General features: G+C 42.8%; 1 protein-coding gene across 1 annotated transcript in view; it reads left to right on the forward strand.

The window, feature by feature from the left end:
- Positions 1 to 8,619, forward strand: part of ISM1 (isthmin 1) — a 68,122-nt gene extending 59,503 nt beyond the window's left edge. The window contains exons 4-6 of the mRNA XM_011370289.2: positions 2,224 to 2,367; positions 5,366 to 5,455; positions 7,530 to 8,619. Of these exons, the coding sequence (XP_011368591.1) occupies positions 2,224 to 2,367; positions 5,366 to 5,455; positions 7,530 to 8,047 (752 nt within the window). The 3' untranslated portion in view covers positions 8,048 to 8,619. The remainder of the gene's footprint in view (positions 1 to 2,223; positions 2,368 to 5,365; positions 5,456 to 7,529) is intronic.
- Positions 8,620 to 11,191: the final 2,572 nt, after the last annotated feature.

The following is an 11,191-nucleotide window of genomic DNA, read 5'->3' on the forward strand; positions in this document are numbered from 1 at the left end:
CCTCTTGGTGTCATTAGATTGTGTCTTATGCCAGTACCCACCACACAGGTGATATGAACTCTGCCTGTGTGATTTAATAAGCTTTTTTTGACTAACCCACTACCCTCTTTTTATGAGTCTAAAGACATTATAATCTTTACTTGTAACTTGTTGCTGTCGTTCCCTTTAACAAATCTGGCCCAGTGGTGCATGTAGGATGTGGTGCATGTAGGATGTGTTCATGTGTGCATATAACCCACTGCACCTGGATGCTCCTGCTGACAAGAGTGTGAGCGTGTGATTGTTCCAGGTGCCTCTCTACTGTTCTCGGGGAGATTACCAAGAGACACCAGACTGCAAGGGTCTCGGAGAGAGCAGCAGCCCCTATCTACCTCAGTGGTTTCTCCCTCTGGAAGCAAAACATGTCTCTTCAGTTCTGCTATGTTGGTGCCTAGTAAGAGATGGGAGAGATGAGGAAGGCTAAGGCTGGGGAAGCAAGCCCAGCTCTCTCACATGGAGCAGTAGTTTCAAACATCTGATTAGCCATGTGGTTGGAAAACCATCTCTTAGAAGAAAATCAAAGTTCAGAAAAATTCTTTTTGGGGAGGAGGTAGAAATGGATGGGGCCCATGAGGGAAGGCTGGGTGTGAGCAAATGCTCCGCTTTGGAGTAGGGAAGAAGACACAACCATGAATCCTCCCTGTCCCCCAACTTCAACTCTGCTGAATGAGCTGAGGAAACTCAGGGGCCCCGTGTTTGCCTGAGGAGTGTTCAGAGTGAACGCCATGTAAACAACTGCCTGGGAGGCTGGCACCAGGCCTCAGTTCAGGTAGAAACATGTGTGAACTACATTCTTGCCAGGCCTACGTAGTAACAATCACCACAACCGGTCATGAATGGAGAGAACCCTTTCCCTGCAAGGCACATTGCCTGTAGCTCTGAGCTTGGCACCAACAGAGGCCCCAGATCTGTAGGAACATTTGGATAAGCCAGGAGAGATGCTGCAGAAAGAATCATGCTTTCGAGATTAAGGGCTTAACACTAGAGCCCAAGTTTTCCTTTCTGTCACCATTATGACTTTACATAGGCACTCAATCACTCCAGGACTTAGTTTCTTACTTTTAAAGAGAGGAATTTAGTGTTGACGATATACCAACCTCTCTCACCCCTCTCATGGCTCTGGGCCCCCAGACCAGTCTGCTTCTCCTTTTACCACACCATTTACCAACTTCTAATATACTGTACAATTTACTCATTTCTGACTCTTCTTGTTAAAGTATTAGTTCCATCAGGGCAGTGAATCTTTGAAAGTTGTATTTAATGATATATCCTATATACATAGAATTGGGCCTGGCATCTTATAGGGGCTCAAAGGAGTATTTATTGGATGGACGTTGAGCAATGACTTTAAAGGACCATCTCTATCTTCATCGCCATGTATAGGTTATCCACAGCTGCAAAATGAGCCATCTCAAAATTTTGTGGCTTAAAAATAATAGTAGTTTATTATTTCTCATGATCCTGTGGCTCAGGAATTCCGGCAGGGCCCCACTGGGCAGTTCCTCTACTCCTGAGGAAATCAGCTGCATTCAGCTGTCCACTGGGAAGGGCTGAAAGGTTCGTGAAAACTTCACTCACGTGTCCAATGTCTTGGTGGTCCTTCAAGTGGCTCCTCTCTTCTGTGGTGTCCCATAATTCACAGGTTTAGCCTCAGCTTCTTTCACGGTGACTGGATTCCCCAGAGCAAAAGTCAAAGCTGCCAGGCCTCAAAGCCAGTACAGATTCTAGGAAAGGGGAAATAGTGTCATAGTATTTCTGTTTCTCTCTCTCTCGCTCGTTCTCTCTCTCGCTCTCGCTCTCGCTCTCTTCTCTCTGTAACTGTATGCAAAGGGAAGGAAAGAATTAATAGTCATCATCTTTGAAAACTATCTACCATATTTTATACCATGATGCCATGTTCTGCAAATGTATGCGTTCACAATAAGCACTTACTAGGCAACTTCCAGGGGTCAGGCCCTGGCCATGTGCTGACCACCTCAGTACCCAAAACCTCAGACGGAGTCCCTGCCTTCATGAAGCTAATCCCTAAAATGAACCCTAGAGCTGTAAGCCTTTTGACTCCAGCTGGCATCTGGTTCTCTCCAATAGTGAGAATGATGGAAACGAACAATTAGCAGGCTGCTTGACAGGGCAGATTTGGGGACTCTGGGTGCGGCTGTGACCATCTCCCTGACTCCCTTCTAGATTCCACAGATGGTGAGGGCGACTGGAGTCTCTGGTCTGTCTGCAGCGTCACCTGTGGGAATGGCAACCAGAAGCGGACCAGGTCTTGTGGCTATGCATGCACCGCAACGGAATCTAGGACGTGTGACCGTCCAAACTGCCCAGGTGGGTTTATGTGGGGGTGTGGCTCCAAGTTCAAAGGAAGCTTTAAATTTGTATTTAAAAGCTTATAGAAATTGACTTCTTAAAAGACATCTCCCTAATCAGAATTCAGACCAGACTGGGACAAGAGGCGAGTAACAAACTTACTGGATGAAAAGTTGGATTTCCTGAGTCTCACGCAAATTGCGGTAGCTGTGACCTAGAAGACAATGCTGTAGTGTACTTACTTAATTTAAAGAGAGGACTCCGGTTAACTTGGGTCTTTGAAGTGAGGTTTGTTGTTCCTTGAAGAGACACATAAAGACAGCCATTCATGTTCTGATAGGGAGCCAGGATGAGAGGCGTGACATCCATTTATAGAAAAACCACACAGTTAGCCCTATCCTGAAGCCTGAGAGCTGCTGAAGGCTTCCAAGGTAGCAAATTGGGCAACTTGGCAGTTTATTATCACTTTAAACTGCACTGTCAGTGTTTTAAACACCAAACACATGACAATCTTCTTGTTTGCCAATTAGTTGGGGGTGAGAAATAATTGTGACTGTCTGTAGTAGTGGTTGTCACACCATGGCCTGTTTTTTGCATGGCCCACACATTTTTAAAGGGTTGCGAAGAAGAAAGAGAAGAAAGGAAGTAGACAAGAAGAAGGAGGAGGAGGAAGGATATGCAACCAAGACCATATGTGACCCACAAAGCCTAAAATATTTACGCTCTGACTCTTAACCAAAAAAGTTTACCAACTCTTGGTCTGTAGTTTTACATTTACTGTGTGTTCCCCATTGCCAGGTAGAATGCCGGCCTAAAATAATACCTTAGGCTCTTCCAAGAAATCACATATTCTAAATGACTTTGTCTCAAAGGAATTCAGAAACAGAAAATTTAATCTCTGGACCCGGGACTTTCTTTTTCTATCCCTAGAAACTCTGTTCTCGAACCGTAAGGCTGAGATTTGGAACGAAAAAGAAGTAGAAGAGCAAATGGGGTTCAGAGGAGAGAAAGGAAGGATCAGATTGGGCATGTATAAGTTGGCAAAGGGATATGTGTAGAAAATAGGGCTGAAATGTAGAAAGTGGCAGTTCTCACTCCCTGTCGGCCATGCAGATGGAGTTTAAAAAGTGGAGCAAACATCTAGATGCTTTTCCTAAGTGGATTTCCTGAATGACGCCGAGTTGAAAGTCTGATAGGATAGGATTTGCATGAGTACAAATAAGCCAATAAATAATAATAATATGAGAAGGAAGAAGAAAAGGAGTACAGGAAGAAAATGAAGAAGGAAAAGGAGGAGAATCTGAAGAAGATGATGGAGATAAGAAGATAAAGCAAAAGAAAATGAAGAGAAATATGAAGAAGATGAAGAAGAAAAATGAAAAAAATTATGAAGAATGGGATTTTTTGAGTATCTCTATGTCAAGCAAATTTCTAAGGTCTTTATATGTATTTTTCATTTAATCCTCGCAATAGCCTCATGAAATAGGCATTTATTATTGTACTCTTTTAACAACTGTGGAAACCGAAGCACAGGGGTTAACTCGGCTAGAGTCACACAGACAGTAAGTGATCAGTTTGAAATTCTAATCCAGGCAGCCAATTCCAGAGTCTATGCTCTTAACCATTAACTGTTCCACCTCCAGAAGGAGGAAGGGTTTGGGGTTCAGCCACACATGGATATAGACAGTATTTAATGTCAGGGCTTGGGAGCTTGCCTCTTGTTATTTCTTCCAGAGCTGGTATCCAGACCCAAGATGGTAGCTTTAGCTGTCATTAGGGAAAGGTTCTTCTCTGCCACCATTTTGAATATTGCCTTCTTGTTTTCTCTTTACCACTGAGAGCAGTATGGCCAGCAGCCCTCCTCATGCATTTTCTTCTCATCTGATCTTGTACTCCTTCCATCCTTTCTGCCTCTCAGTTTCTGGCTCTTCCAGCTTTTTGGGGCTCCCTTGGAAACATGAGGTATTTTTTACAGGATTTTTTCCCTATTTGGTGTGTTGATTCTCAGCCTCATTAGAAAGAATCCTAGGGCAGGTGGTCTCCCTGGCCTAGCAGTGATTCTGCTGTAAAAGTTTGTACCTTAGGTCAACCACATAAATAAGTTCAAGGAGCCTCACCTAAGATCAGAGAGAGCCCCTTAAAGGAAATCAAGTCATACCTAGCAAGTAGCCAAGGCTCTCCAACAACTAGTCTACATTCCACAATCCCTGCCTCTTCTGACTGCCTCAGCTTGCATAGGATTCCTGTTTGTAAAGGAAGCCTGGGTGGGGTGGTAGTTTGGGGAGGGGAGGGGAGGGGAGCCAGGAAGTTTGAGGCAAGCTGGGTTCAGTCCCTCAGAGCAAGTAATGACAAGCCCAGCTAACTCTTATTAAAGCATCATCAGCAATGCTGAAAGTTCCAGAATATATGTGATACCTGGTATTTAGTGGTGGACTGCTGCATCCTCAAAATGAGCTAGACAAATATTCAAGGAAAAAAATATCAGCCAACACTTACCACTTAATACTCTAAGTACTTTATACACAGCCCGTTTAATTTTTTCAACTCTGTGAGGTGGGTCATTTATTTCTCCCCATTTTATAGATGTGAAAACTGAGGTACACAAATGTTAAGTGGCTTGCCCAATGTCACATGCCTGGTAATGATTTAACCCAGTCACTCAATCCTTAACCACTGCCTCTAGTTTAGTTTGTTTCTCTGACATTGCCAGACAGAAAGGCATTTTGACATGTGTCCCCCAAAACCCCACTCCTGGGCCTTGTGAATCAGTTCCTTAGGATTCATTCAGGCACATTTGGATCTGATTTCATGCTGCAAATGGTATCTGGGGTTTTAATATATTTTACATTCAACTACCTGCTTTTTACTGTTTCCTCTGTTGGCAAGTTTCTACCCATGAGTAGTAATAAACGCAAAAAAAGGCTTTGTTCAGGTGTATTTGTTTTTTTTTTTAATTAGTGGTCAAGGGGACTTTTTCCACATAACTAGGGAAAAATAAGCTCCTGTATGTGTTTAGGAATTGAAGACACCTTCAGAACAGCCGCCACCGAAGTGAGTCTGCTTGCGGGAAGCGAGGAGTTTAATGCCACCAAACTGTTTGAAGTTGGTAAGAAGGTTCATTTTCTTTATTATCTAAATATTGATTTAGTGTTTTGGAGATTCCTTTTGCCCACAAGATCATCCTTGGATCCCTTTAAATGTTTCGTTTTCCCCTTATGGGGTCAATTCTCCCAGCATATTTCTTGTACAAGGTCAAGTTCCTTAACCCAGTACTGCCTCCATTTTTTGATCTGTAAAATGGTATGAGGTACTAGTGCCTACCTTACAAAGTTATTGTAGAATTAGATGAGTTCAGATTTGTAAAGCACTTATAACATATCCATCACACTGAACATTTATATGTTTGATAGATAAAAATAAGTCAATAGATGTCCTATAGGTACATGAATTATGATGACCTTCCACTCTGGATGGAAAATGCAAAGCCATTTACTGGGCCTGAATTTTGTCTCTGAAGACCCTGCCCTCTGAAGGAGACCCCCACTGGCTTTGCAGAGACACACTTCCCAGAAAGGAGCCTCTACTCTCTCAGCTACGACTCAGTCAGGGGCTTGCAGGGGTGGAATCATAGAACTCAGAGCCAAAAGGAGCCTCAAATGTCCCTGCCCACTGGCAACACCCTGGACCCTCTTCTATATAATCTCTGCATTCCCTCTTATTTAATCCTCATCGCAATTTCTGAAACAGGCATTATTGTCATCCCTAATTTAGAAATGAGAAAACTGATGCACAGTGAGAAAGATATCTGGCTCAGAATCACAAAGCTACAAAAGAGTTCAGTTGGGATCCTATCCCAGGTGGTCTAGCACAAGAACCCACATTTTTCATCTAGGCCAGACCTTTCTGATTTCCTGAGAGATGTCCCATCTCTCTCTTCCTCATTTCACTGAAGAGAACGCCTCCAAGCTGCTCCCCTCCCCGGCCACTTGATTTCCACTCATGACACCACCAGCTTCCAGGCACCTGGGCCAGAGCATGAGTCATCTTTGACATCTTCCTCCCTTTACTCAAAGCCCACCAAGGCTTGGAAGCCCTATCTCACCTGCTGTTCCCTCTCAGAGAATCTCACCTGGACTTTTAGCATTTATATCAGCACTGAATGTATCTTCTTACTGTACAGCAAAGTTGATAGCTCACTGTCACTCAAAAACCTTCAGTGGTTCCCTACTGCCCTCTGAACAAGCTTAACCTGCACTGAATGCCTCTATGATCTGACACAACAACCTTACTTCAACATAACGTCTGTTCCCGTGAAACTAAATGTATTTCCTGCCGACAGACGACCCCAGCAGATTTTTTCTGCTCAACCTTGGTTTGCACAAATGGTCACTGTTTGCCTGTTCACTCTGCCAGTTGTTCCCCTGGGACAATGCAGGACCAGCATAAACATATTTTTTTTGGATTTTCACATGAAACCAGGAATCTGCATGAATAAGTGGAATCACCTAGTTCTTAAATGTTAGCAACTAATTCAGAATTCTGGCTCAAAGTCTACAGGTCAGTGTCCTCTGGCGTAAATATTAAGTTCCCTAAAAGCAGGGGCCACCAGCCCCTTCTCCCTCTAAAGCATTTTATCATATGGACTTTCATACAGTGATTGTTACTGCTTGGAGCCTAAGGATAAGAGGTTAGGCCACTAGCTCTAGTTTAAACCAGTGAGTGGCAGAAATAAAACAGTCCTACAAATATTCTTTTGAGGTATTTTCTACCCCCATTACCATGCATTTAAAGAGAAGATTTAAAATGGCCCTCTGAATTATTGTTAATTTTGTTATGGGTGATAATTAGGTTATAGTTGACCCCTTATTCCCTATATTCTTCTTTTTTTTTTTTTTTTTCGTAGATGCCTACTAAAACTTAAACTTAGGAATAATAATATCATATAGCTTCAAAAAAAATTTAAAAATGAAGCAAATATAATGATGGTTAAATCTAGGTAATGGCACACAGGTAGTCAAGTTCAAAGTTCCCAAATTCAAGGGAGGTGAGTATGGTTTCCCATGGTCTGATGAGCCAAGGGGTGGCAGGGGATTGACTCTGGGAGAAGAGGGATAGACTGCAATGTCAGCCCACTGCCAGTTTTGCATGTGGTGAGAGGGTTTCTCTGTGGCCTTTTTCAGACACGGACAGCTGTGAGCGATGGATGAGCTGCAAAAGTGAGTTCTTAAAGAAGTACATGCACAAAGTGATCAATGACTTGCCCAGCTGCCCCTGCTCCTACCCGACAGAAGTGGCCTATAGCACAGCGGACATATTCGACCGCATCAAGCGCAAGGACTTCCGCTGGAAGGACGCTAGTGGGCCCAAAGAGAAGCTGGAGATCTACAAGCCCACAGCCCGGTACTGCATTCGCTCCATGCTGTCCTTGGAGAGCACAACGCTGGCTGCCCAGCACTGTTGCTATGGCGACAACATGCAGCTCATCACTAGGGGCAAAGGGGCAGGGACACCTAACCTCATCAGCACGGAGTTCTCAGCGGAGCTCCACTACAAGGTGGATGTCCTGCCCTGGATTATCTGCAAGGGAGACTGGAGCAGGTATAACGAGGCCCGGCCTCCCAACAATGGACAGAAGTGCACGGAGAGTCCCTCCGATGAAGACTACATTAAGCAGTTCCAAGAGGCCAGGGAGTATTAAAGAGATGCCACCTCTGGTATTTGTGACACAAATGCACTGTACTGATCTGCCACCTGGAGCAGAGTCCCTCTTATCCACATACATGGATATTTGTATATACCACACCACTATTGTTCATAAATTACACTAGGGATGTGCGCCAGGCCCGGTGACCGCCGTCTGAAGCCACCCTTGCCATCTACAATGCCCACAGACCTCCTTGGACCTCCTCCTACGGGTGATGTGGGCAGGAGGATGAGGACAAAGAAGCCAGAAGAACCTGGAAGCCATAGTGGGTGGGTTTCAATTTACACCCAGATCCAGTGTTTCCTAGAGAAGCAAAAGGGGAAAGAGACTGAAGTTGTAAACATAAGTTTTTATATGTAACTTATTTAATATGAATGTGACTTAAGCTTAAACTTTTCTCTGGAGTTGTCATCGTGAACTGTTTAATCACTTCTGTGAGAGTTCAGACAGGGCTTAGGGAGGTGGAAGAAAAAGGGAATTTGTAATGATTTCTTTAAAAATGAATAACTTAATGGAAATATATCAAAATCGAGAAAATTCTCACCTTAAACCAAATATTATTTAGTTATGAGGCACCTTGCTAAAGTCTCAGTGTCCAAATGCCTTTACCTAAGACTGGGTAGGGAGTGGGCGGGTGGGGGTGGGGGTGGGGGCATTTGGATATTTTAGGGACAAATCTGAGGCTTGGTTTTAAATGAGCTTTAAAATAAAAAGCCAATATTAGTATAATGTTTGATGCTACTAAAAGGCTTCAGAATGGCAGAATTTCTGCTCTTGTCTTAGTAAGTCCAGAAGGCTTACAGAAGTCAGGAAGATCTTACAAAGAAGCAGGGAGTGGCACTTTTCCAAAGGAAAAAAAAAAAAAAAGCAAGATGGATAGAAAAAAATAACATGGACCTCATTTCATCTATTTTATTTTAATACCATCTTAACAATCTTTTTCTCCACCAATATATTAACAATAAATAAATATAAAAAGAAGAGGGGGACTCAAGTCTAGGAAATCCTAATTTTTTATGTTTTAAGAAAGGAAAAAAAACATTATTTTTGTAAAGTATTTATTGAGTCATTGAATATTGTGCATCAAGCAGTTGTAATATGACCTGGTTCTATAGTGTGGAACTTAGGACAAATAAAGAGTTGGTTCTTATGTAATCTTTACTTGCAAAACTCCAGGAAAAGAGAATATATAATAAAATCATAATAAAATGTGTTACCTACAGTAAATGTGTTATATGCAAATATTTATGACACAAATCCCATAAACAGCCCTGGTGAAGCAGGGCTTTGAAGCAGGGAGAGGAAGGTTCACACCAGGTGGGAATAAATGGCTCATTGATTGATGTGATGGTGGGTGGTGTAAGTCATAACATCTTTGGCACCAAGAATGTCAATCCAGCTACCAGAAGGCCAAAGCTTATTGCCACACATGCAACTTTTTGCCTACCCAGCACTATGAAAAAGCTAAGAAAACCAAGCTAGAGTAAAGGCTTGAGACAGCACAGATGAGCAGGGCTGCTTTCAAACAAAATTCTGCGATTATGGTAATAAGTAGAACTATTCATCATCCTTTCCCAGATGACAAAAGTAAATAAATCACATTGGTCCCATCTTTCATTTCCTAGCCCAATGCTCTTTCTACTACATCAATTTTTTGGTGTCCTCATATTCTTGGTATCTTTAATATTCGAAATGACCCACCTTTAGGCTCTCCTATAAACTCTCATACATATGTAAAAGCTTTTATCAGTCATTTACACTGAAGAATGAATTATCCATGTATTGCCTACTCTCAGGGTATTTAAGATCTATTTCTAATTATGAAATAAGAAGCTTTATTCGTATCTGAAGGAATTTTAGGCAACTGAAATGGAGGAGAGAAAATCAACAGGGAAGCAGATTTGGTTTCTAATAACAGAAAAACTACTTTTGCAAAGAGCTTATTGCAGCAAAATGCATTACCTTTGAGGCAGTGAGTCCCTTGTCAGGACAGGTATTCAAGCAGACGCTGGAGATGAAGCACATGAGAGGCTCAATAATTGAATGCTGAGGACAGATAAAAAATGTACAGCAATAATACCCTCTGATATGGGTAAGTGCAAAGTATGATAAGAAAAAAGAGGCAGGAATCAGGAAAGTAGCTGCAGGGTCTAATGGAGGAATGGTATTTTATAAAGCAGTGAAGACAAAGGTGGAAGTGGATACATTTGGAGCAAGAAAGCAGTATGGACAAAGGCAAGCAACAAGGAAAGAGCTCTGTGTTTTCTGAAGACTGGGATGTTTACAGTGATAAGCAGAGGAAAAAGAATGGCAAGTTATGGAGCCATATCTCAGGAGGTTTTGTTAAAATTTTAGCATAGAACATTAAAGGGAACAGCTCTTTCCTACTACAGTGAGAGTGACTGCGATGAGCAATGAAAAGGCTATTTGCCTTTTCATATCAGGCCTTGCTGATCTAATGAACTAAAAGTTGGAAGGTAAAATGACATGAGAGCAGAGGAAGGCTCCTGGGCACTTTGCCTACTGAGACCACCCCTTGTATTCTGTCCTTCATGAGGACAGTGTCACAACTTTGGAATTTGCTAAACTATAATCTTCCTCAATCAAGAAGAGCTAGCTAGTTTTTAGTCCCAAAGCTCTAGGAGGCCAATGAGTGATCCTTAGAAATCCACACCCCTCTTCTCAGGTTATCTAATAAGACAAGAAGACCTAACTAACTCAATACAAGGCCACAAGCCAGCCCCAGGGTAACTCCAGATAATTAATTTCCCTCACAGAAAGTGGATCATGTGTTCAAGGCCAACTTTGCCTGCAGCAGAGTAGGATCTCTGTGCCCTCACCTGCAGCACCTGTAAATATGACCCCTCAGCAGCTGCTTTCATCAAATGTTTTGCTCCTTTGCCTCTGCCTGAAAAGAGAGCCTTTTTCTAGTAATCCACTGGGCCTCTTGGGTGCCACCTGTGAGCAAGCCCATAGTGGAAAAGAGATGCCCATGGCCCTCTAGCGGCTGCACATGAGAAGAGCGAGGGAGAGGTCTGGGAAGTGCAGAGCTTTCTCTTCAGCCCAATTCAAGTGTCCGCCATGATTATAGTCTCCCAACAGTTTCTGTCTTTAGAGCTCTGTGGCCAAGAGGGTAGA

Source organism: Pteropus vampyrus, unplaced genomic scaffold (assembly GCF_000151845.1).
Source record: "Pteropus vampyrus isolate Shadow unplaced genomic scaffold, Pvam_2.0 Scaffold7, whole genome shotgun sequence".
In the NCBI taxonomy this organism is placed as follows: domain Eukaryota; kingdom Metazoa; phylum Chordata; class Mammalia; order Chiroptera; family Pteropodidae; genus Pteropus; species Pteropus vampyrus.